The sequence below is a fragment of the Stomoxys calcitrans genome, chromosome 2 (genome assembly GCF_963082655.1).
Source record: "Stomoxys calcitrans chromosome 2, idStoCalc2.1, whole genome shotgun sequence".
In the NCBI taxonomy this organism is placed as follows: domain Eukaryota; kingdom Metazoa; phylum Arthropoda; class Insecta; order Diptera; family Muscidae; genus Stomoxys; species Stomoxys calcitrans.
In genome coordinates, this window is record NC_081553.1 from 90,572,999 (window position 1) to 90,600,532 (window position 27,534).

The 27,534-nt window shown below is 40.9% G+C and overlaps 1 protein-coding gene across 1 annotated transcript in view; it reads left to right on the top strand.

The window, feature by feature from the left end:
* The window catches only part of LOC131995089 (uncharacterized), a 115,350-nt gene extending 92,607 nt beyond the window's left edge, over positions 1–22,743 (top strand). Inside the window, exon 4 of the mRNA XM_059362939.1 lies at positions 21,991–22,743. Coding sequence (XP_059218922.1) covers positions 21,991–22,097 — 107 coding nt within the window. The 3' untranslated portion in view covers positions 22,098–22,743. The remainder of the gene's footprint in view (positions 1–21,990) is intronic.
* Positions 22,744–27,534: the final 4,791 nt, after the last annotated feature.

Here is a 27,534-nt window from a genome sequence, read left to right on the forward strand (position 1 = left end):
CAAACCTCTGCGCTACGGTGGCCCCACACACTATTCGTATCAGTTACCAGATTACCTTATTTGTCTCTGAAGGAGGATGTGCTCGTCAACGGTTTGATTTATAATTCTTTGGTAGAATTTTCGGACTTCATTGTGGCTCCTGAACATATCGATTCGCTCACACTCACGTCTTTCCATTTCCTTCTTTTTCTTGTGGAAGAGACGTTTTTCCTGTCTCCTTTCGATGGGGGTTGCAAATGGGCCATATCGGTTCAGATTTAGATATAACTCCGTTATAAACCGATCTCCCGATTTGACTTCTTGAGCCCCTGGAGGCCACTATTTTTAACCGAATTGGGTGAAATTGTGCATGCAAAGTTATAATTTCCAAATACTGTGTCAAGTACGATCCAAATCAGTCTATAACCTGACAAATCTCCGGGACTGCCAAGAGGCGCCCGAACCACCTATGGTCTTGAAATTTTGCATACGATCTCGATAACACCCCAGCTCTAACAACTTCAAGAGTTACCTCTACCCGTTCTCACACAGCACATTTTTTTTTTTTTTTTGATTTTTTACCCCTGTGCGTCCGGGCATGGGCGCATTTGCGCTGATGTTGAAGGCTGATGTTGAACAATTTCGCCTTTATGCGGATTGTGGCTAGCCTCTCATCCACCGGAGTAAACCTGGAGACAAGGCGTTTTAGTCTCCTGCTAACCACAAATCCACAGCCAAATGCATGCATGATTTCATGGCAGTTCAAGTTTTCCGGGTGATGGGCTACTAACCCGACGCCCCAACCCATCTTCTTATGGTTCTACAGGTTAACTCGTGGCACATTTTAGCTCACTACCCTTAACGGAGTAGTTTGTGTCCACATTTGAGATAAAGGAAGACCAAGATAAGCCTGGATTTTACCAAGATAAAATCAATCAGTAACGTTGCTTAGTTTCCAACATCCCCAAATCACACTGCAACTCAAGGTACTATATTATAATTTACAAGGGAGTTGAAATCATGCCCCTGGCGATATGAAAGTCTATTCTTCGATGAAGATTCGAAGGTCAACGAATGACAAAGGGCCCTATCTTGAAGAAGTCTACCGCTTTGCTGTAGTTGGCTACAACAAAAGTCTCACTTATCGTGATAGACTAAAGATTGCAAGTAACGATTTCCGTTGAATCTCTGAGAAAGACGTGAAAGAATAAACTATAAAACATCTGCAGTGTGAGTGAATCGCGCTGACAAACAGAAGGAGTACCACTTTCACATTTCATGCAGACTTGCCTGAACAATCTGCTTTGCAATTATTTTTTTATTTGTTCCTGTGGTATATTTGTTCCTGTGTGGTATAACAGTCCACTAAAAGGTCTATCTTATCCTTATCTAATCTAGGCGCTCGTAAAACTTATCCTTGGTCTTTTCATACTGGGCATGGGTACTTGTGAGTCTGGTTTTGAAGAGATAAGGCTTATGGTAGTTGTGGGCTAGTCCCTCATTCACCGGAATAAAGTAACAACAACTCCACAAAGTAGATATTACCTCATATAATGGCTGCTATTGTAAAATGCGTCACCTTTTGTTATGTTGTTATGACGTTTCCTCCAATCCATTGCATTTTCTGGAAGGTGGCAATGTCGATCTTGTATTACTTTGATACATGCGCCGGCGCTAAGACCGCATCTTCCTCGTAAAAAGTTAGAAGATTCCAGAAGCAGGTTAGCAAATTTTGGTCCATAAATCGTTTGTGGGGGTTGTCATTCTTAGGGTGGGTCTTTTTTTATTCTTTCCCCTTTCAGTCCCTCAATAATGTTTTTTTTAAAGCATTAGGATTTTTTCAGAATTTCGCTGTAGCCAAGATTGGTCTTGACTTTGCAAGTTCAAATCACTCAGAACAGATCTATGTTACCCATCATCAAAATCATCTAAATATTGCAAGTTTTCTTTTCAAATCACTGTTATTCTGACAATCTGTCTTTCATTTTTCAGTCTTTTGTTAGCTTTGCCTTAGCAACACAAAGTTCGTGTCTTAAGTCTTTTGTTTTTTGTTTACTGCCAATAGATTTAACATGGCACAATTCATGAAGCGCAACAGTTTTTCTTATGGGATACAATCAAACAAAGCGATTTTAATAAAAAAGTACTTTACATTTTTAATTAAATTGTTGAAATCAAACACACACACACACACACATGCAAACAAAGATATCTACAATGAAATATGGACATTCCTGGAGTTGGAGTTGTTAAAAACACCCTGCGGCCATAACATTCGATATCAAGTCAAACTAAAATAAAGTTTAACCAAATGCAATGATTTTTAGTTAGAAGTAAACCAAATCCTTTCTTGCATTCATATTTTTTGGGAATTAAGTCAATTGAGACTATATGAGTTAGCCCCTGCGGTTAAGGCTTTCTTCATTTGTTTTTGTGTTTAGTGTTTCTTCCTGGGGTACCAAGACTCCATATGAAGATTAATGACCCAATGCATGAAGTGAATAGGCAGCATAACAACAGCACTTGCAGCAGCCACATACGATACTAGATGGCCAATTGGGCAGACATTCAGACATAAATAAGAAAAATTCCTTGCTGGCTTTTTTTTTTTGCAAATGTTTGGTGATATCTTAGAGGCATTTCATTAATTCAACCTCTAGAGCACAAAAGGTGCAAGAGGCCGCACTTTTTTTCGGTTGTTGGTTGAAATGCAATTTCAGGCAGAGTTTTTAGACCTGATTGGATGTTGGATGCTATTCATTCATGTTGCAGCGCGCTTGATTTCGCCATGTCGGTTTGTGGTTTTTTGTGCTGATTCGCATGTAACTCCCACAACTAATTTATGCCCATGTGTCTTTTTCTCCCCTCTCCCTCTCCCCTTAACCAAAGACAAGGAGGGAAAAAAGAAAACTGCAACAACTTCAAATTAATTGGAGTTAAATGAAAATTTATCTTAAAGGTATAAACTGCACTTTGAATGAAGTGAAATGAAATGGCCGCCGCTTTAACAAAGGATTTCAAAAATGGACTACAATTAATATGGCTCAAGCCATTTTGACTTTGAAAGGACTTTAAATTGGCTTTTGACTTAATTTGCTCCAAGAGTCTATGTTAAAACTGAAAAAACAGTCAGTTTTAGCCAAAATATTGCCAACATGCAATTCACTGTGAACCCAATAGTGGTTTAACATTTGTTGGAAGGCAAACAGATAACATCAAACGAGAAAGCTTACATATGGGCCTGTTTTTTGGCCAATGACCATTAGGCCAATATTTCACAAAATGCCAACAACAACAAATATGTATATAAAATGACATACAATGTGTTGGGGCGTTGTCACACTGATCTACATTCACTCAACATTTGATTGAAGCCACCTGATGTCTGTTTTCTGTTCGGTCACTCAAGCTGGTTAATCGTTGCCCAGACTTGGCCTACCTTAATGCAATGCAATGCTATGCACCACCAAAAGACATTATTTACATAAATTTAGGAGACATTGCATGCAAATCAAATGAACATAAAATAAATGAATTTAATGCCTTCATAAACATTGGGGAAAAAATAAAATTTGCACAAAATAGACCATTAGTTGCTGCGAAATGAATGAAGCCCAAAAAATAATTGTTTCATGATACATTCAATCACTCGAATCAATGGACGGACGAACATTTGGCATTAAAAACAAAGAAAATCAAGTTGGCACTTGTGCCAAGGGAGACTCATTTAACCTTACCTTGCCAACAATGCTGACTTGTGGGTGGGGTGGTAATGCTAGGTAACCCCAAGAATAGTGTTCTGCAATATCCATCGCCACTGCATGTGAGCTCGCATTTAAACGCTCCATCACGCCCAACATTTATCACACAACGTTCGAGCGCTCCACAACACATGTGATTTGTAGTTTGAGCATACAAATTGGAAAATTGCCCACAATTTCCAATGGAAAGCCATGGAGAATAAAATGGGCAAAATTAGTAAAAAATAAACTAAGGCTGTTCGATTCCTATGTACCCTACCCTGATCATTTTATTTTATGCCAAGGGAAGATCTGTGGAGACTGCCCTACACGAGGTAGTGCATAAAATAGAATAGAAAGTGGTTTGCCTTGGTATTGAGGGGGCGTTAAATAATGTGTGGACCGACCACTACCTGGGGCACCGGGTACTTAGGGATTGGATACACCATATGCTAAGGAGCAGGTGGACAAATTGCAGGTCCTATGACATAAATATAAGGTAGAAAGTGGCACAGGGCACACCACTGGGGGGTATTTTATCTCCACTCCTTTGGGTGACCACCCTAAATGACCTATTTCGGATGCCAACTGAGGAGGGATTTGAACCAGTATGCTTTGCAGACGATGTTATATTACTTCGTAGGGGTAAGGATCCGAACCAGCTATGCAGAAGCGCCGAAAGGATCTTGCACATTGTATACGACTGCAATGTTAACCCAGAGAAGACTGAAATCTGTCTGTTCACAAGGCAAATTGGATGCAGCACATTTCCTCAATAAAACGATTTCAATATCTGACAAGGTCAAATACTTAGGAGTGATGTTGGATAGGACATGTAATTGGAAGTGTCACAATCAGAAGCGTACTGAGAAGGCTTACAGATGGGCAGTTGAGTGCTATGTAGACGGGCCGTAGACTCGCAAATGGGGCCTGAATCCGAGGATAGTCCACTGGCTCTACAGAAGCTTGATTAAATCGATACTTACTTACGCCTTTTGGATCCGGTTAGGTATTGAGCAGTAGGTGGACTTTTGAAGCGCCGTCCACCAGACCACAACACCATATAGCATTATAGGTCTGACAAATGCAGTATATACCCAGTACATGACACGCGATCTAAACCCCCAACTTTGGCCAATGGCTCTCTTGGTGTCAGATGTATAAGACAAGAGTTGCCTTTCTTGCCCTTTCCAAAATTTTGGATTTGAAGTTCAATTTCCTGTCCAACAAAACATCCTGATATTTTGAGCTTTCAGTAAATGGAATATTCTCTCCTACCAAGGAGACAGGTGTCACCATAGGCAACTTGTATAGCCTGATAAAGAGAACTACTTCTGTCTTGCACAGATTTATAGCTAGACCACTTTCGTTAGCCCATTTCGCTGTTGCGCGTATAGCTCTTAGAGTGCTGGAAAACTTTCCCCTAACTGGCGTCATCTGCATACGCGACCACTTTTACACATTTTTCATCCAGAGACAATAATATATAGTTAATAGCTATATTCCAAAGTAGAGAAGACAGTACACCCCCCTGAGGTGTTCCTCTGCTGACCCATCTTTTTAGATCCACAGATCCCAAGTCTGCCGTAATGCATCTTTTAGCAAGCAAGTTATTAATAAACTATCTTACGGTAGAATTGATGCCTAGAAACTCCAACTCCTTTATGATTGACATACGTTTCGCATTATTGAAAGCAGCTTCAATGTCAAGAAATGCTGCCATTGTATATTCCTTGACAGCGAGAGAACCCTCTATGTAGCCTTCTAGGTCGCGAAGGGCAGTTTCAGTGGATTTGCCTTTACTATATGCATGCTGCTGCCGAGACAGGTGATCTTCAGGGATCTTTGCCTTAAGGATGACACACTAAGTGGAGAAAATCCTTCGCTTTTGTGTGCTAAGGTTTTCTAATTTTGGAATGAAAATGACCTTTGTCTTCCTCCATCCCACAGGACATTATATGACATTCTGATACAATCAGAGTATATCTCCCTAAGTCAGGAAGTCAGCCTACCGGACCAGGCGATTCAATGAAGTGAAAACTTTTTATCGGCCAAAGGATAATCGACTCAGACCCTATTTCCCACACAACCTCCGACGAATGCATATCAGTGACAATTTCTTCGGGCGCATGTTGTCCGTTGGATAGTTTCCCGGCAAATGTGATGTTGTTGTTGTAGCCACATGTCTATATATTGAGCTGGTGATCCTTGTCAAGCTACTATAGGTGAGAAAGCTCGTTTCGGTCCAAAGGACCGATCGCCGCAGGAACATAATGGCCATTCGTTATTTAAAGGCGCCAATAACTCGCCTTGTCATGTCGAGCATCATAGGCACTCAGTATTTGTGCAAGAGCCGGTGCCACCCGGCCTCTCACTGAGACTCTCCGCTCGATACAGCTGATTGTCCACGACTGCAATTGCAGTCACTACGTATGGAGCATTCCATAATTCGCAACTTGGGGACGCGCTCGGTAGCTCGCAGCTAAGCTTTTCGTGATAACAATGAACATCACACAGATCGCAGCTCAAAGGTCCAGCCTGTGTGTTAATAGTTATCCCGTGCCGGGCGGGAAATGTGTATCAACGAGTAGTACTAGTGTTTCCTCATTAGGCATTGTCTATGCCATTCTCTGACTTCTGAATGTATACTACCGTAATAGGCCTCGAGGATAGAATCTTGCTTAGCCTAGAGGCCTTAGATGTACCCTCTACGAAGCTCCAGAATTACACTCAGTATTTCTTCTGAGCCTTTCTCAGTTCGCCCTTTTATGTTCTTAGCTCAGTCCTATATCCTTGTGGCTTTCGTTCTGTTGAAAAAAAAAACTGCAGAACAGTCCTTCCTTAGAAACAAACAGCTCTGGGGTCCACCATGGCGGTCGCTGTTTGCCCCTTGGCTTGCCACTAGGACATGCTGACACAAACGAGCTATTCAGGCCCCCAGTGATCCGCTTGATCATTATGTCTATATTCTCCGCAGTTTTAACTTCTTGTTCAGGTATAGAAAGGATGGTCGTGCGAAATGAGTGCCGAAATGTATCCCAATCCGCCTTTCTTCTGTTTAGCCGAGGGACAAATTCTGAAATTAATATAACTATGATCAGAGAAACTGTCATCATCCAAAACTTTCCAGTCGCACATCCTTCCGCATAGATCTTCCGATACAAAGGTAATATCTAGTACCTTCTGCCTCTTCCTGACCGGTTTATTCCCTTTATGACAAATCGCCAGATTGCAACTTATAATGTAATCGGTAAGCAACTCACCCCTTTCGTGGATGTCCGAACTTCCCCGCGTCTGTTGATATGCATTGGAATCACTTCTACAATGAGGTACTTTTTCCCTGCAGAAGCGCCTTCAACCAGCAACTTAAGGCTGCATCTCTAAATCGTGTGCCACATAGGGAAGCCAGCTAGTAATGAGAATCTTCAGTACTTAGCGACGAAAGAAGAAAATCGTTTAGACTACTCTTTGCAAGATTACAGGTTCTGTGTCTCCCATTCCCAGTACCCTTGAGTAGTTGAAATCAAGGAAGTCTTAGTCCACGAACCGTTCTTCCGCCCACCCATGGTTCCTGGATAAGAACCACTTCAAATCCTCCTGTCATCACCTTTAGTTACCTTTAATGCCGCCGACCTTACGACCTTACAATGGTAGAGATCTATCTGCAGAAACCGGATCATAGTCAGGTTTCAGAATTTCCATCAATGCTGCGTCAGCCTCGTCTTCTGAGTCCGCCAGAGGTTCATACTCAGAAGATTCGTTAGATCTTGTCAGGATGAACTTCCGTACGCAACCAGGGGCAGGTAAGAAAGCAGTGGAATCACTCTTCCTCAGGGCACTGGACACTTGCGGTGTGGACGATTCCTCCTAAGATGCTTCACTAGATGCTGCTGTCGAAATACCTTTCGAGTTCAGTGCTTCCCCGCTGCCGCACACCTTGAACCCGGTCCAACTGGATGACTCACCCACATAGGGCTTGTCGGATTCCATTTCGATGCCATCCCCTCCTGTCTTTATTGTAGCAAGGGGATTTGCAGCCTCCTGCAATCCGCCAGACTTTTGCAATGTGGTCGATAGTTCCTCAAGCGAGTGTTAAGCAACAGCTGCTAAATTGTCTCCTGATACCCCAACGCCACCGCTTCTATGTACCTTCAGTTTCAACTTGTTGAGTCCGTAGGATACAACCACTTGACTTGTTGAGGTCTGCGAGACGGCCGGAGTTAAGTCCGAATAGTACATGTCTTTAGTCCCCATCAGCCTCATCCAATCTACCAATCTACCAGTCGGTGGTTGAAAGATTGGGATTACATTCCCTTAGTCTTCGATCGATTCAGGATCTGAGGGAATCCTTGGTATCCAAGCATGCGCCATTAGTCGAGAAGGAATATCTTTCTTCTTGACTAAATCTAGTGCTACACCTGGCCAGATCTGACCAATCTTTTTTAGCGCACAGTGATACTTTTCAGAGGTCAGCATGTCCGCCTATGACGCTGAGCACCTGGGTTCGAATCCTGGCGAGATCGTCAGAAAACATTTTCAGCTGTGGTTTTCCCCTCCTAATGCTGGCAACATTTGTGTGGTACTGCAAATTGCAAATTTTGCTCATGAACATTCCACTAAGGAACAGGGGCAAACTTCTCACATATCAATGAGAGCAATCCGATTCAAGTTTTTAAGCTCAATGATAAGGGGCCTCCCTTTTTATAGCCGAGTCCGAACGGCATGCCACAGTGCGACACCTCTTTGGAGAGAAGTTTTACATGGCATAGTACCTCATAAATGTTGCCAGCATTAGGAGGGGAAAACCACTGCTGTGTGGTACTATGCCATGTAAAACTTCTCTCCAAAGAGGTGTCGCACTGCGGCATGCCGTTCGGACTCGACTATAAAAAGGGAGGCCCCTTATCATTGAGCTTAAAAACTTGAATCGGACTGCACTCATTGATATGTGAGAAGTTTGCCCCTGTTCCTTAGTGGAATGTTCATGGGCAAAATTTGCATTTGATACACAAAGGCAATTAGTCTGTATCGGACCCGATACCAGCCTGCATCGTCACAAACTGGAGGAGACCCAGGAAATTCAGCAAGGACATCGTAAATCTCTCTCTCTCTCTCTACCAAACAATTTCAGAAATTGGATTAACATCCAAATACAAATAACCCAAATTAAGTTTTTATACCCTCCACCATAAGATGGGGGTATACTAATTTCGTCATTCTGTTTGTAACTACTCGAAATATTCGCCTGAGACCCCATAAAGTATATATATTCTTGATCGTCGCGACATTTTATGTCAATCTAGCCATGTCCGTACGTCCGCCCGTCCGTCTGTCTGTCGAAAGCACGCTAACTTCCGAAGGAGTAAAGCTAGCCGCTTGAAATTTTGCACAAATACTTCTTATTAGTGTAGGTCGGTTGGTATTGTAAATGGGCCATATCGATCCATGTTTTGATATAGCTGCCATATAAACCGATCTTGGGTCTTGACTTCTGGAGCCTCTAGAGTGCGCAATTCTTATCCGATTGGAATGAAATTTTGCACGACGTGTTTTGTTATGATATCCAACAACTGTGCTAAGTATGGTTCAAATCGGTTCATGTTTTGATATAGCTGCCATATAAACCGACCTTGGGTCTTGACTTCTTGAGCCTCTAGAGTGCGCAATTCTTATCCGATTGAAATGAAATTTTGCACGACGTGTTTTGTTATGATATCCAACAACTATGCCAAGTATAGTTCAAATCGGTCCATAACCTGATATAGCTGCCATATCAACCGATCTTGGGTCTTGACTTCTTGAGCCTCTAGAGTGCGCGATTCTTTTTGCACGACGTGTTTTGTTATGATATCCAACAACTGTGCCAAGTATGGTTCAAATCGGTCCATAACCTGATATAGCTGACATATAAATCTGGGATCTTGACTTCTTGAGCCTCTAGAGGTCGCAATTATTATCCGATTTGCCTGAAATTATGTACTACTCGTTTATTAAGTTGTGTTGGCCACCTTAATACAAAACTTAGCATATCCTGGTAACAAAACAACACAAAATATTTTCGGGTGGTCTTTACTCCCCCAAAAATCCAGCTGACATATATGAGTATCACTAGAGCTTTACAGGACTGCAGAGTTCATATCTTGCAAGATAAGCAAAAAAAATGAAATGAGGCGCCTAATTATTAATTGAAACTTCAAGGCTATGGGAATCATTCCTTGTTCCTTAAAACACATGTACTTGTATGTGCCAAAAGAAATGACCATCTGAATATACATAACACCGTTTATAGTTAAGACCACCAAACTGATCACACATATTTAAAACAATTGGTTTGAACATTATAAACGAGCTTTAGAAACAAATCATTTGTTTAAACAACACATGTAGCAACGACTATGACGGCGGGTACAAGACTGTATCAGTCAGTTTGCAAATACACATCTGTCCGTCCATCCGTTCGTGCGTCCATCAGTCAGTCACCAGAGAGGTAGGTACTCAAGCACCAGAGACAGTCAATTTAAATCAAGTTGACTCTGTAACTGATAGACAGACGTCCATCAAGTGGCTGGTTGGTGGTGGCTGTGCTTGACTGCTATTAGATGGATGGATAGAGGATTTTGGATATTGTCATTGTTGTTGCTCACATGGTGGTACTGCTGCAGTTGTTGTTGCTGCTGCTGATTGCCATTGTTGATGGTTACTTTGTTGGTTATTTGGTCACAGCAACAACGCCGCCGCCGCCGCCATTGTTGTCAAGCAAATAACCTTCGTCAGGTATTTTACATTAAATCATTTTATTGGCTGTGTGGCCAACCAACCACACATTCATGGCATTATTATTATGCTGAATGAACTACGCAAAGCAGATAATCTTCTGTTGGCTACCCCACAGGCCGTAGTTTATTAAAAATGAATTCAATTCATTCACGGGGTATTTAATCAATTACCACAGTCTGACTCTACCTTGCTCTGCCATCGTTGTCTGCTTTGTGTGGAAGATTTCCCCCTTGTCACATTTGTCCAAAATTTTTATTTATTTTTTTTTTCATATTTAATTTGTTGCCGAACTATGCTGCCGTTTAATTTTTGTTTTTTGTTTTTGATCTAACGCCAACTTTATGTGATGATGTCTCTTTTTTGTATGGCAAAAAAAATCCTCATAAATTATTTGAGAGGGCCGTGTGTTCATCGTTGCATGACTTTGGTTTTGTGTGAGATCTCTTGGCTTTTTTTGTTGTCAAATTTTCATTTGTTGCAAATTTTGTCAAGACTTTTGGGTGACATTGTCGGGGTTTTTGAAACTTTAACTTGAGTGCAATTAGCTGGAGCTAATTTTTTATGGTGGTATTGTTGTCAAACAAAACAAATAAGTGTGTTGTAATATTTAATTAAGAAATAAAAAGTGAATTGATATAAAAAAAAACTGGAAATTGTAAATTGTACTTTAATTCACTTTGGAAATAATTAAAATTTTAATCGTCAGCAAGTATTACATTGTCAACAAGTTCGGTTATAAAATTTTCTTAAAATAAATTTGAATACGTTTTTTATGTTTTATAAAACCAAAAGTTCAAATGTTTGGAAGTGAATTGACCGCTAAAAACGTTACAGTAGATTACTGTAAGCTCTTAGGTTAGTAAAAAAGAGAAAAAAGGGGCTAGTTTTTAGTTGAAAGAGAGAAAATGTACCAATTCAAACTTTCTGATGTAGAAACACATTGCGGACTAATATGGTATCTCGTCATTCTTGACACAGATTCTTATGAGCTCCATAATCAACAGAGTTGCACTTCATAATCGCATATGCGGACGATGTCGTTCTACTGATATGTAGAAAGTTCCTGTCAACCATCGACGAAAGGCCATTGAGGAAACTGTTGAGATGAGAAACGGGTTGAGGACTAACCCAAAAAAGAGGGAGTTGGTGCTCTTCACTCGCAGAGACTTCTGTTATTGGATGGCAACAATGTGCAGTTGTCAAAGAAAATTAAATACATTGGCCTAGTGCTCGAAGCAAAACTGTCCTGGAAGAGGAACACAAAGTAAGGAAGGCAAAAGCATCGTGCGTTTTCTACTTCTGCAGGAGGATGCTCGGTAATAAGTGGGGAGTGGGGTTGGAGGGCACGCAACTAATATGCCCATTGCAAGCCCCTTCACTCGAAGACCTAAGGTCCATTGTGTTCGCCCTGAACGAAAGTAGAAAACAAAAGTCGGGCGGAACCGGCAATAGATATACTTGTATGTAAATGAGAGATATATCTAAATCTGAACCGATTTTTTTTGGAACGGATCGTTTGAAAATTGTTCTTGCTACGGCCACAAAAGTGCAAATCCGGCTGAAAATATATATGGGAGCTATATCCAAATCTGAACCGATTTTGATGAAATCTTGCAGAAATGTTAACATCAGTAACAAAACAATTCGTGCCAAATTTTGTACAAATCCGATGGAAATTGTAGTTACTATGGCCATTTAAGTGCATATCGGGCGATACATAAAAAAGGGTGATATATCCAAATCTGAACCGATTTTGATGAAATCTTGCAGTACTATTAATCGGTCGAAATTTGTAGTTACTACAGCCATTAAAGTGCAAATCGGGCGATATATATATGTGGGAGCTATATTTAAATCTGAACCGATTTTTACCCAAATCAATAGCGTTTGTCCTTGGGCCAAAAAAGTGACATGTGCAAAATTTCGTGATAATTGGACAACTAACACGACCTGTACCTTGATTATAAGAATACATGAACTCACAGACGGACAGATGGACATGGCTAAATCGAATCAGAAAGTGATTCTGAGACGATCGGTGTACTTATCAATGGGTCTAGCTCTTCTCCTTCTTAGCGTTGCAAACAAATGCACAAACTTATAATACCCTGTACCCAGTGGTGGTGTAGGGTATAAAAAGAAGACGGAGAAATAAAATTGAGATATACTTATAGCAGCTATAGACTGATTTGAATCATACTTAGCACAGTTGTTGAAAGTCATTACAAAACACTTCGTACAAAATTTCAGCCAAATCGGATGCGAACTGCGCACTCTAGAGGCTCAAGAAGTCAAGACCCAAGATTGGTTTATATGCCAGCTATATCAGGTTATAAATGGATTTGAACCATACTTAGCACAGTTGTTGAAAGTCATAGCAAAACACTTCGTGCAAAATTTCAGCCAAATCGGATGCGAACTGCGCCCTCTAGAGGCTCAAGAAGTCAAGACCCAAGATTGGTTTATATGCCAGCTATATCAGGTTATGTACCGATTTGAACTATACTTCAAACAGTACACCACAATTGAACACAAGATCAATTATGGTGTACGGTTTACAGAAGGCCGAAAAGATGTCCATAACCATTCTTGTCCTGGTCGCCCGAACACGTCAAGAAGCGATGGAAACATTGAAGCAGTGAAAAAATGATTTTGAATAATCGTCGAATCACTATCAGAGAGGTTGCTGATGATATTGGCATATTGTTCGGCTCTGTCATAAATTTTGTACGGATGTTTTAGGCCTAAAACGTGCGACAGCGAATATTGTTCCAAAATTTCTAAATTTTGAGCAAAAACAACTTCGGATGGATATCGCTCGGGAGCTGTTGAACATCGTCAACCACGATTCAGATTACCTCATAAAGGTCATAACTGGTGACGAATCATGGGTGTACGGCTATGACATTGCAACCGAAGTCCAATGGAAACTTCCAAAAGTGCCAAGACCGAAAAAAACACGTCAAGTTCGGTCATATGTGAAGATTTTGTTCACTGTTTTCTTCGACTGCAATGGCGTGGAGCTTCATGAATTCTTGCCACAACGTCGAACGGTCAATAAGGAATACTACAATACATTGAAGTTATGCGTCGTTTGCGCGAGCAACCAATCATAGATTTTGCACCATGATAACGCAACACTCACACATCGATGCATGTGTGAGTGTTTGACCAAAAACAAAACCTTAAACATGCCTCAACTCCGCATTCACCGGGCTTGGCCCCAGCTGACGTTTTCCTCTTCCCAAAACTAAAGACACCGATGAAAGGAAAGCATTTTGATACGATTGAGAAGATAAAAGAAAAATCGAAACAGGAACTGTTGGTTATATAAAAAAAGCGCATAGGTTAGGTAAGGTTGAAAAGAGGGTGCAGATATTAATCCGCCCCATGCCACTATGGACATACACCTAAGCAAGTAATCGGCTTGTTGTGCGCTCTAAAAACTATAAAGTAACCTCTAAAAAGAAAATTTTAAGTTACGAATTCCGTGCTACTTACAAAATCCTTAATTGTTTTCAGTACAACTCCCCTAAGTTGGTTCATGTCTGATATTGTGTCTCGACCTATGTACCGGTATCTATTGGACGCGAACGCCGGGCAAATGATCCAACGTCTCATCATCTTCCCCTCGTGCCCTACACATGCTATCGCTTGCCGTAACGATTTTACATAAGTCAGATCGTAGTCCTATGTGTCCCGTTATGATACCAATAGCTATACTGACCTCTTTCTTACTTTCTTTCAGTAATAGTCTCGTCTTTTCACGATCTGGATCCCCCCATAGGATTTTCACCGTCCTACCGACCGTTTCGCTGTTCCACAATGTTGCATGCGCATTCGTCGCCCACTTTCCTAACTCGGACTGCTTCGTCCCGAAAGGCTTGGGGTTAACCAAGTCTATTGACGGCAGTCCTCAGGCCTTCACCGCCAAATTGTCTGCCCTTTCATATCCCCTTATTCCTCTGTGGCCCGGCACCCAAACGATGCGGATTTTGCCATCCACGAACAGTCTTGCAGTGTAAGAAGGAGATTTCTTACACTGCAAGACTGTTCGTGACCTTACCGTCCTGGTTGTTATGGCCCTTTTGGCAATTTTTCTGTCGGTAAAGATGTTCACACTTGACGTTTTCACGTTAGCACCACACGACTTCACGCATTCCGTAATCGCCCGGATCTCCGCCTGCAGGACCGTATTATGGTCAGGCAGTCTAAAGTAGATCTCAGTCCCTGGGTTCTCAATGTATACCCCCAGGCCCACTCTGTTCTCTAGCTTTGATCCATCCGTGTAACATGATCTTCCAGATGGCAATACCAGGGTTTCGTCAATCCAAGACAGTGCCGATGGCAGCAGTACCTCGCACTCGACTTCAAGGTTCATCTCTGGTATACGATCGGAAACCTCTTCCCTTCCTTCTAGGTTTCCTATCGTCGCCTCGATATATTAATATTGGGTTGCCCAAAAAGTAATTGCGGATTTTTCATATAGTCGGCGTTGACAAATTTTTTCACAGCTTGTGACTCTGTAATTGCATTCTTTCTTCTGTCAGTTATCAGCTGCTACTTTTAGCTTGCTTTAGAAAAAAAAGTGTAAAAAAAGTATATTTGATTAAAGTTCATTCTAAGTTTTATTAAAAATGCATTTACTTTCTTTTAAAAAATCCGCAATTACTTTTTTGGCAACCCAATATATCTGAGGTGGTTTTCTTTGGAGGGGACAAGATATTGATGAATAAAAAAACAATTTTTTGATAAAATTTTTTCGAGGTTATTCAAACGGAATGGCGAAGGTAATAATCCCCTTACTTATGTTGAGGGGTATATACATTATTTTTGATCAAAATGTATCCTTAAATCACATATGGTTTTGTGATTTGGTGGACAGAACTTTAAAAAATCACCAACTGTTCAACACTCAGTCAAATACAAGGGATAGCTTGTTTCTGTTCCACATTGAAGACGACACCACATTGGTTCAAACTGAATGACGAAGTTAATCCCCTATCCCCTATCTTATGGTGAGGGGTATATACATTATTTTTGATCAAAATGTATCCTTAAATCATATATGGTGTTGTGGTTTGGTGGACAGAACTTTAAAAAATCACCAACTGTTCAACACTCAGTCGAATACAAGGGATGGCTTGTTTCGTTCCACATTGAGGACGACACCACCTGATGCACCAAAGCTGCACCAAATAACTATGACTAAACAAATAGCAAATTTAAACCTGATCCACCAAATTTAATGTTACTCTTAATTGCTGTCCCATATTCAACAGATTTCTGTTGTCACAGCTAATATCCTCATTTACATGTATATTCAGATATAAGACAAAATTAATAACAATTTTGCCGCAGCATGTGTCAATATCCGATTCTATGCTTTTGTGATAATTTGCCATGTTATTCTGCAAGCAACAGTCATGCCATATTATGGCACACACACTATAACAATTAAACCCCTATTGTCCAACAAAAATTCTCTTTCATATGTAACATGGTGCAAGACAATACCCTCCCATAAATTTACAAATATGACAAACGACAAATTAAACTGTTTTGTCCATATTTCATATCAAATTATTTAAATATTAAATCTTTGCCAGAGAAAAATGCATTTGAATATGATGAAATGAGAAACACCTTTTCGATGTTAAATCATCAGTAGATAATACTAAAACTTAACAAGGCATTTAGTTTCATGGTGTGTTAATAAAATAAAAAAAGAATAATTATTTACAAGTTACCATATCATTTATAATAATTTCATGCCCAAGAAACCAATCAAACAACTTATAAGTAATCCGTTATAGGACACTCCCCCCTCCATTATAAGATTGCAGATACTTAATTACAAACATGTGTGAATATGAAAATTTCCATATGATTTGCAACAAATGAACGAAACGTGTTGAAAATAATTTTTAAAACACGTTTTAAAAAATTTTAATCAGAACAACTTTTTCTTAAAGTCATTACACCTTACATATGCTAATGAAATTAGCATATTTAAAATTTATTTTTATTTAGGGGAACTAGTAAATGTGACAGTTACATTTTATTGCATAAAGATTCAAGATTAATAAAGTCATTTTTATATACACTGCCCAAGCATGGGGGTATATTAATTTTGTCATTCCATTTGCAACACATCGATATATCCATTGCAAATATCCGACCCTACCTATACTTTAAAATATTTTTGATGGTCTCAAAAATTTGAGACGGTCAAGTCATATCCGTCCGTTCCTCTGGCAGTCTAAAAATAGAGATATTGAGATGAACCTTGGCACAGATTCCTTTCAGACAGATTAAGTTCAAAGATGGGCTACATCGGCCTAAATCCTGATATAGCCCCCATATAGACCGATCTATAGATTAAGGGTCTTAGGTTCATTCAAGACACATTCACCACGGAATTTCGGTAAAATTTGTCACAGTGAGTTGTGTTAGGCCTTTCGAAATCCATATTCAAGATGGCCCAGATAGGTCTATATTTAAATATATATCTGGAATTTAAAACGATCTCCCTTTTTAAGTTATTGCGCCTATAAAACGCGCAGTTATAATCCATTTTCGGGGAAATTTAGCACAATAAATTGTGTAATTGTATGGTCAAAATCGGGCTATATTGGGATATAGTTGTCATATAAAGGTCTGCGGAGTCGGAGTTGAGCAATTTTGCCTGGAGAAAATTATCTCGACTCCAACTCCGGATAAAGTAGGAAAAAATGATTCAACAAAAACTACGATGCAAATGCAACATTCCAAGGTACGGCCCTGAAGCCGTCAAAACTAATGTGGTTGAAAAGTCTTCTTATCAAAGATGAAACGCGTCCCATAGTGATTGATGTGTGTTGCAATCTCAGGTTTTCCTTTTCCATTTGCAAAGAAAATCCCCGATCGTTGAGCTCGCCTCGAAAGAGAAACAAACAAAAATTGTGAAACTATATGATCTTTGCCCTAACAGAAAAAAAAATTTACGTAAAAAAATTCGGCAGAGCCGGCCGGGATTCGAACCTTGGCACACGAAGTAACAGCGAAAGCCGTTGTCTGGCGTTTGAAGCCATCAATACAACTTCCAACAGATACACAGAATCATGTGCATATCATGGAAGTAATGTAATTGTTGCAAACAAAAAAATCTGCCATTACAAGAAAACACATGCATTGGGAAAAGTACAGCTAATAGACAGGATTGTCGAGCGTGGTTAATGCGGTATTTGTATCATAGATGCGTTTTCGCTATAAATACGATACAAATGCAACATACCAACGTAACCTCGAAGCCGTCACACCTAATATGGTTGAAAGGTCTTCTATTGATGTAATTGTTGCAGCCAAAATAATCTGCCATTACACGAACACACATGCATTGGGAAAAGTACAACTAATAGACAGGATTGACGAGCGTAGTTAATGTGGTATTTGTATCATAGATGCGTTTTCGCTATAAATACGATACAAATGCAACATGCCAACGTACCCTTGAAGCCGTCACACCTAATATGGTTGAAAGGTCTTCTAATCAAAGACGAAACGCGTCCCATAGTGGTTGGTGTGTGTTGTGAATTCTGCCTTTCCCCTTCCATTTGCAAAGTAAATCTCCGTCATTGAAAGAGAAGCAAACAAAAAAGACTTAATTCTAAAAACTTTGAGAATAATACAAGTAAAAGCGTGTAAAAGTTCGATCGGGCCTATTCCGCTAAAAATTTACCCGTAATAACTGAGTTTGTGTTTGAATTATTTTGGTCTCAAGAAGTCGTATCATAATCATACTTGGCATGGACGTTTGAAGTCATAACTCAAGTTTAAGTTGCAAATTTCAGCCAAATCGGATGCAAATTGAGGCTTCTAAAGTCTCAAGAAATCAAATCCGGGGATCGGTTTATATGGAGGCTATATTCGTTTATAGACAGCTTCAGATCATACTTGGCATGGATGTTGGAAGTCACAACACAAGTCCTTGTTCCAAATTTCTGCCCAATCGGATAAAAGTTGAGGCTTATTAGGGCTCAAGAAGTCAAATCTAGAGATCGGCTTATATGAGGGCTATATCTGTTAATAGACCGATTCAGACCATACTTGCCATACTTCAGGTAAATCGGATAAAAAATGAGGCTTCTAAGGGCTCAAGAAGTCAAATCGCGGGATCGGTTTACATGGGGGCTATATCTTTTTATAGAACGATTCGGATCATATTTCGCATGGATGTTGAAAGTCATAACACATGTCATTGTTCCAAATTTCAGTCAAATCGTATGAAAATTTAGGCTTCTAAGGGCTTAAGAAATCAAATCCGGGGATCGGTTTATATGGGAGCTATATCTGTTTATAGGCCGACTGGGATCATACTTGGCATGGATGTTAAAAGTGATAATATGTCAGCCAAATCGGATAAAAATTGAGGCTTCTAAGGGGTGAAGAAATCAATTCCGGGGATAAGTTTATAAGGGGACTATACCTATTTATAGACCGATTGGAATCATAATTGGCGCTGAAATATGCATCAATAGAACAATTTCGTTATTTGACTAGGTCAAACATTTAGATGTGATCTTGGACAGGAAACTGAATTGGAAGTGTCACATTCAGGAGGGTACTAAGAAGGCTCGCAGATATTGGGCACTATGTAGATGAGCCGTAGACTCCAAATGGGGCCTGAATCCGAGGATAGTCCACTGGATCCACAGGAGCGTGATTAGACCAATATTTACTTACGTCTCAGCAGTTTGGTGGACTGCGATAGAGAAAAAGTGCAACGTAAGGATAATAAAACAGGTTCAGAGTACATGTTGTCTTGGCACAGGCGGTGCGATGAGGACCACGCCAACTAGGGCACTGGAGACTAATCTAGATATCCGACCAATTGACATACAGCTTAAATGTGAGGCAGCCGCTGCAGCTATGAAACTTAAGGCGATAGGAGAATGTATTGAGTATGAAAGCAGCTTATACCATCGCGGTTTAATCGAGGCGACGATAGGAAACCTGGAAGGAAGAGAAGGGGTTTCCGATCGGATATCTGAGATGAACCTTCAAATCGAGTTTGAGCCACTGCTGCCATCGGCATAGTCTTGGATTAACGGAACCCTAGTATTGCCATCTGGAAGATCATGTTACACGGATGGATCAAAGCTAGAGTACAGAGTGGGCCTACATTGAGAACCCAGGGACTGAGATCTGTTTTCGACTGCCTGACCATAATACGGTCCTGCAGGTGGAAATCCGGGCGATCACGGATTTTGTGAAGTGGTGTGGTGCTAACGCGAGGACGTCGAGTATGAACATCTTTACCAACAGAAAAATTGCCATAAGGGCCATAACAACCATAACGGTAAGGTCACGAACAGTCTTGCAGTATAAAAAAGAGATGAACGCGTTCCCTGAGGATGGCAAAATCGGCATCGTTTGGGTGCCGGGCCATAACGGAGTAAGGGGAAATGAAAGGGCAGACGATTTGATGCTGAAGATCAGAGGACTGCCGTCAATAAACTTGGTTAACCCGAAGCCTTTCGGGTCGACGCAGTCCGAGTTAAGGGAGTTGGCGACGAATGCGCATGCAACATTGTGGAACAGCGAAACGGTAGGTAGGACCGTGGGGGGATCCAGATCATAAGAAGACGAGGCTATTACTGAAAGGAAGTAAGAAGGAGTTCAGTATAGCTATTCGTATCATAACGGGACACATAGGACTACGAACTGATTTATGTAATATCGTTGCGGCAAGTGATAGCATGTGTAGAGCATGCGGAGAAGATTATGAGACATTAGAGCACTTCCTTTGTCATTGCAAGGCTTCCGCGTCTAACAGATACCAGCACTTAGGAGGGGACACTATACCATACATGAACCAACTTAGGGGAGTGGCATGGAAAACAATCAAGGATTTTGTAAGTAGCACGGAATTCCTAACTTAGATTTTCTTTTTCTAGGTTACTTTTTTGTGTATTTAGAGCGCACAACAAGCCGATTACTGCCTTAGGTGTATTTCCATAGTGGCATCTCTTTTCAACCTAACCTAACCTATATTCAAATCTGAACCGATATGGCCCATATGGCCCATTTGTAATCCCCAACGACCCACATCAATAATAAAACTTTAAGCGGCTAGCTTTACGCTTTCGACCGCTATCGTGATTTCGACAGACGGACGGACATGGCTAGATCGACTCAGAATTTCGAGACGATCAAGAATATATATACTTTATGGGATCTTAGATCAATATTTCGAAGTTTTATGAACTTAGTTTTATTATAAACTATAGATTAATATACCCCCATCCCATGATGGTGGGTATAAAAATGGGTCAATGTAGATAGGAGGCAGTTTGGAGTCCAAAACCGCCCCAAAAGTACCACCCAAAATCAAAAATGGATTGATCGGGACAAAATGGGACTGAAATGATATTTAAAATTGGTTCCAAGTACCTAGGGAGCGGCCCAAAAATCGTTCGAAATAAGCATAATGGATGACAATGCCCATATGGTGCTCCAATGAAAGGTATTCGGGTGTAGATTACAAGCATGTGGTCATGGGGGCGCCACACTCGGATCGCGATTTCTTCTTATCCGCTACAGTTTCCTACAGAAAAACTAAATCTCAGATATTCTTGCGAATTGTCTTTTTAAGATTAACCCAGATTAAATATTCTCTTGTTTGCAATTACCAATGAGTTTTTCAGTTCTGGCTTAAAGCTTACTTATAGTTAATAACTAAGCTTTAAGTTCGCCACGTGTGTTAGAATATTGACTAAGAATTAAATAATTAAACAACAATAATGTACAAAACTATTAGCAAACAATCCCAATATGCAAATTTTTATGCAACGTGTGAGCTTTAAATGGTGAGAATTTTATTATCCATATTAAAATCTAAACCATATTGAAACGAAAACAAGATACAAGATCACTTAAATCAAAAGAAATGCGTTGACCGCCCCCTCTCCTTTATTTTAACTTGGACAAAGAAAAAGTTGCAAAGCCAATGTTTAAAGATTTGTTATCACTGCTTTGGAATGCCTTAGTGCACCTGTTACGATTTCCCATCGGCAATGAATTTGCATTTCCGTAATTACAGATATTCAAATGAAAACCAACGCCTAACCACATCTTTAATGTTTAACAGCTTAAGCTAACAACAGATCATTTACACATGCACACCGAGGCGCATGCGCTTTTATTGCACATCAGCCTTCATTTAGCATAACCTAGCTTTTAGATATTAGCACAGCACATTGCAATTTTGTGAAACTGATGCACTCACTCACTAGCTGATTTACAACCATCCGCTTGGATTCACAGTCACGTGTTGATGATGCTAATGATTTTAACTAACAATAAATGAGTGAATAAATTTGTTGTGATTTGCTTTTTCTGTTGCTTCTCTAAATATTTTCCTGCAAATCATGGTTGGCTTTAAGCGTTCATTGTTTTTGTCTATCTTTCCTTGTTTCGTTGTGCCTTTTTTTCTTTGCCATTTTTTTAACAGGTCCAGCATATTTTACAACAACAGCGTTGAGATCACCGGGTTCCTCATCATTTGCTGCCTTTAATTATTACAATTTTCCGTATTTGCAACGATTAAATTTTGTCTAAACTGAACTGAAATGTTTGAAAAGCTTTAGCAACCGAGAGATCTCCTAACAAAGAAAGAACAGCAAAGCCTCAGCAACAGCAGTGCAAACACCCTCGCAACATCATCATTGGCGGTGCACCACCACACTATCGTTGGCAAATGACAATCAGCATCTCAGCTTTGATTGGTAGCCCAGTCAACCCAGTAAGTATTACAAGTAGCAGCAGCACTTTTTAACGATAATGGTATCCAAGCCTTTGCTGAATGGGCCGTTGGTAACACAGTTACTTAATGCAGATGTATTTAGGGTGTATATGATTGGGTCAAAACAAATAATGAATTAGGAAAACTATAGTCAAAACCACAAATGCAAAATTATGCAAAAACGAAAAAGATATCGCAAAGAAATAAAAAGTTAGATATAACAAATAAAAAATTGCAAAATCCATAGAAGTTTATTAGATATGTGAAATGAATATTTCAATGTGTTCCAAACCTATGATGGAAGTTAGGCTAGGTTGAAAGACGTTACGGACATACCCGTAAACAAACTCGGCTTGTTGTGAGCTCTGAAAACTAAAAATTTACCTCGAAAAAGAAAATTTTAAGTTTAAGAATTCCGTGCTACTTACAAAATCCCTAATCGTTGTCCATACCACTCCTCTAAGTTGGTTCATGTCTGGTATTGTGTCCCCACCTAAGTGTCGGTGTCTTTTAGCCGCGAAAGCCGGACAATTACATAGGAAATGCTCCAACGTCTCATCATCTTCTCCACATGTTATACATGCTATCACTTTCCGCTTCGATTATGCATAAGTGAGCCGTGCTCCTATGTGTCCCATTATGACACCAAAAGCTATACTGACCTCCTTCTTACTACCTTACAGTAATAGCTTCGTCCTCTCACGATCCCGATCACCCCATAGGATTTTCGCCTTCCCACCGACTTTTTTGCTGTTCCACAGTGTTACATGCGCTCTCTTCGCCTTCGCCCTCGCCCTTAACTCGGACTGCGTCTACCCGAAAGGCTTTGGTTTAACCAAGTTTATTGACGGCAGTCCTCTGGCCTTCACTGTCAAATCGTCTACTTTCTCATTCCCACTTGCTCCGCTATGGCCCGGCACCCAAACGATGCAGATCGTGCCATCCTCTGGCCTACACTGTCAAATCGTCTACTTTCTCATTCCCACTTGCTCCGCTATGGCTCGGCACCCAAACGATGCAGATCGTGCCATCCTCAGAGAAGGTGTTAATCTCCTTCTACATTCCAAGACTGTTCGTGACCTTACCATCCGTGTCGGTAATAACTTCGTTCGATTTATATCGAGCTTTCTCAGAGATCTCACTATAGGAGTTGATGTAGATGAGTTCTCATCCGATGATTATACATTGACCGCTATGTACCACAAGGCTCTGTCCCTTCCCCTTCCCTTTTTCTTATTTTTTCATTGACGATCTATTGGGACTTTAAATCTAGTCTACTCATTTGCTAATGACAGTAGTCTGTGTCATTCATATTCATTCGATCATAGGTCCAATCCTCAAGAAATTGTGGACAGGAGGCGCATTATGGATGAGACGCTCTCCTATGGATTTGTTAGCCATTTCCGAGTGGGGTAGAATGAACAGAGTAAACTTTAACGCACAGAAGACGCAGTGCTGTTTCTTGTCTCACAATTCACTCGATTCACTGACCCACTAGAACCGTCGATATCTATCGACGGTATAGATATTGAGCAGTCAGATGCTCTTGATGTTCTGGGCATGAAGATACAATGTGATGTACGTTAGTCAATACACATATTCGAAGTGTCGAAAGAAGCATTCAAGTGTTTGGGCTTTCTTAAGCGGTGCAGGAAGTATTTCACCTCTTCTGATCTTCTTAACATCTATACTACCTAAATACATCAGGCCGAGGATAGAATATAACTCGCATATATGGGCAAGAGCTCCAAAATCATCCTTGGAGCTACTTGACCGGGTTCAACGAAGAGCGATGGTGTTGTTTGGGGACAGTAGTATATCCAACTCTATTGCTTCTCTTGAACATCGTCGGAATGTGGGTAGCGTTGTATAACTCCAGGTTGTATTGTTCCAGGGATATTCAACTTCTTATCCCTGACGTTAGGATGTTCACCAGGAATACAAGACTTGCCAGGAACTCACACCGATTGGCCAGTCGACCGAAACATGCATTACCTAGAAAATTAATTTTTATCCCGAACCATTCGTATGTAGAATGGACTTCCGGCTAATGTTTTTCCTACTGACATTAATGTTCAGAAATTTAAGACGAATATCAATAAACACTAATCCCTCTTTCCCCCCTCCAACCCTTAACTTTGCTAATTGCCAACGTAATGCACTGCATATATAGGGGTCAAACCCTGCGTGTTGGTTACGTGAAAAAAATGGACAGTCAGTCTAAAACAGATCTCAGTCCTGGGTTCCTAATATAGACCCCCAGGCCCTCCCTGTCCTCGAGCTTTGTTCCGTTCGTGTAACATGATCTTCCAGATGACAATACTAGGGTTCCGTTAGTTAAAGACTCTGCCGTCGCGATGGTATGAGCTGCTCCCATCCATAATCTCTTCTCCCACCGCTTAAATCTCATGGCCGCAGTGGCTGCCTCACACTTAATCCGAATGTCAATGGGTCGGGAATCTAGAATAGTCTCTAGTGCCTTAGTGGGCGTGGTCTTCATCGCTCCGCCTATGTCAAGACAACAAGTTCTCTGAACCTGTTGTATGGTCCTAACGTTGCACTTTTTCTCCATAGCAGACCACCAAACTACTGAGGCGTAAGTAAGTATAATCACACTCCTGTAGAGCCAGTGGACTATCCCCGGATTCAGGCCCCATTTCGATCCTACGGCTCGTCTACATAGTGCCCAACATCTGTGAGCCTTTTCAGTACACTCCTGAATGTGACACTTCCAATTCAGTTTCCTATCCAAGATCACTCCTAAGTATTTGACTTGCCAGATATAGAAATCGTTTTGTTGAGGAGAAGTGGTGCGTCGAATTGGCCCACCTTCGTCTTCCTCGTGAACAGTCATTTTTCTGGGTTAACATTGAGATCCCTGGGTCTAGCCCAGTCATATGCCATATGCAAGATCTTTTCGGTCCTTCTACGTAGCTGGTTCGGATCCTTACCCCTAACATCGTCTGCATAGAAACGGGTTCAAATCACTCCTCAGTCAGCATCCGTAATAGGATGCTCTCGCCAGGATTCGAACCCAGGCGTTCAGCGTCATAGATGGACATTCTAACCTCTGCGCTGCGGTGGCTTGCGGTATTCAAAAATTCTGCCAGGGCTTGGCCCCGCTTTTTAGTGTTGGTACTACCCACAAAATGTGGTGAGAGTTCGCATCGCACCCTATTACCACCTCATTCCCTGTCTGTTTTGCTTTCCTCACCAACCGTTGCAGCTTCGACGTAGGTGGCGGTGTCGTCTCCCTACCTGCTCCACCGTCTCCCTATCTCACCACAGGTGCATTTGACGTTGACAACTCTGGGGAAAATATATAATTCAAATTTTTACGACAAATAACGCAGGTCCTCGGCCGAGTAGCAGTGTAAGCATAGAATAATTGGTAGTTGATATGGTTCAGTCCAGAAACTTTGTCCGGGTCATCCATGGATCCTGAATTAAAGAAAAACGAATCTTGCCCTTGCTGATTTTTTCCACCAGAGCTTGAGTAGCTGTCTTGCTCCGGTGGAGATTTATATGGATGACCTCTACAACATTAGATGGGCTTATTGGAAGTGGGTGATGGTCTCATCTTCTGCTCCCTGTTCTTAAGGCTGCATTGAGTTTCCCGTCACTGCACTTTCTGATGTTTCAATATTAGGATCTTTGCCTAGGATAGGCAAATCTTCCAAATCTTGAGAAAGTCGATAAAGATTCCATCATTGGCTCCCTTTTCGTTAGGCTGTATTGAATCTACCGTCTCTGCACTGTCTGATGTTCCAATATTAGGATATTTGCCTATACTAGTCTTCCAAGACTTGAGTAACTGAGCTTCTTGAAAGTAGGTTATGGTCTCATCGTCTGCTCCCTGTGCGTTAGGCGTTATTGAGTTCTCTGTCACTGCACTGCCTGATGTTTCAACATACGGATCTTTATCCATCTTTGTCTTCCTAATTTCGAGATGTCGTTGATGGTTCCGTCGTCGGGTCCCTGTTCGTTGGGCTGTGTTGGGTCTCTCGCCCCTCCACTGCTTGATGTTTGAGTATTAGGAACTTTGCTTATCCTAGTCTTCCCAATATTGAGAGAGTCGGTAATTGTCTCGTAGGTATCGACTGTCCCGCCTCATGACTCAATATAAGAATAAAGGGTGATTTTTAGCAATTATCTTGTTCGCAACAGCTCACGCAAGTTTCGTGTTTCTTCATCTTCAGTTTGGTCTATAATTTAACCATCTTCTAAACGAATAATACTTGCAAATTATTGAATTTTATTATCAAAATGCGTGGTCTGTTAAGACGAAGTTCATTCTACGACGAAGTTCATTTTTAGCTCAATGGGTACGTAAAAAACAAAATTGTAAAATTAGGAGTGAAGATCAGCCAGAAGTATTGCAAGAGCTACCAATGCATCTAGAAAAAGTCACAGTTTGGTGCGGTTTGGACCGCACTTCTTCAAAGATGATGCGAATCGTAGTTTAGGTTTAAGTGGCAGTCGGCCATTAGACTCACTTAAACGTTGTTATACCACAGAAACAGAAGAAGGAAGGTGCCTTCTGCAGTAGGTAGTTCTGCAGTAGGAACTACTAGAAGGTTCAGATCCAGATCGCTTTGAAAAGCCCAACAACTTGCGAATGTTCACATCCGCCAAATCAGACAGTTTCTCAAAGAAATGAGAACCTAAAGTGGAACTCCTTCTGACAGCCAGTTTGGAACAGTCTGTCAGCATGTTTTTCGATTAAACAGTGACCTGTCATGACGGACACAATGACTAAGACGTCTGTACTTGCCAGTGAGAGCCAAGCGGTAGACCTCTTCAAGTCTAGATTGGGTCACATAGTTTTGGATTGCTCACAATCCCCTCTCTGTGACCATTTATCATTCGTTGTCCTTCGGACCTGATCCTCAAAACTTAGCTTAAATGTCTGGTTTTTAAAAAACTTCCCTACAGCTCTTCAAAAATCACCCTTCATTTGCCTATCCTAGTCTTTCCAATCTGGCCTCGTAGTACGTCATGCCTTTAGTCTTAGCCAAACTTGTCCCGTAGACTTGATCAATGCCCACCACAAGGAGAGTTTCTTCCTCCTTCTCCTCCCTGTGGAAAACCTCACATTTCTCCACGACTAAATCTTGGTTTTGCTTGTTTGAGACTTTTATTATGCGTCCGTCGCGATTTAGACGCCCATATCCTTGATGAAGACAAATCTTTGAGGTAAATACAACCTACCAATGTACAATCTTTGAAGCTCTCACACCTTAAGTTTTCTGA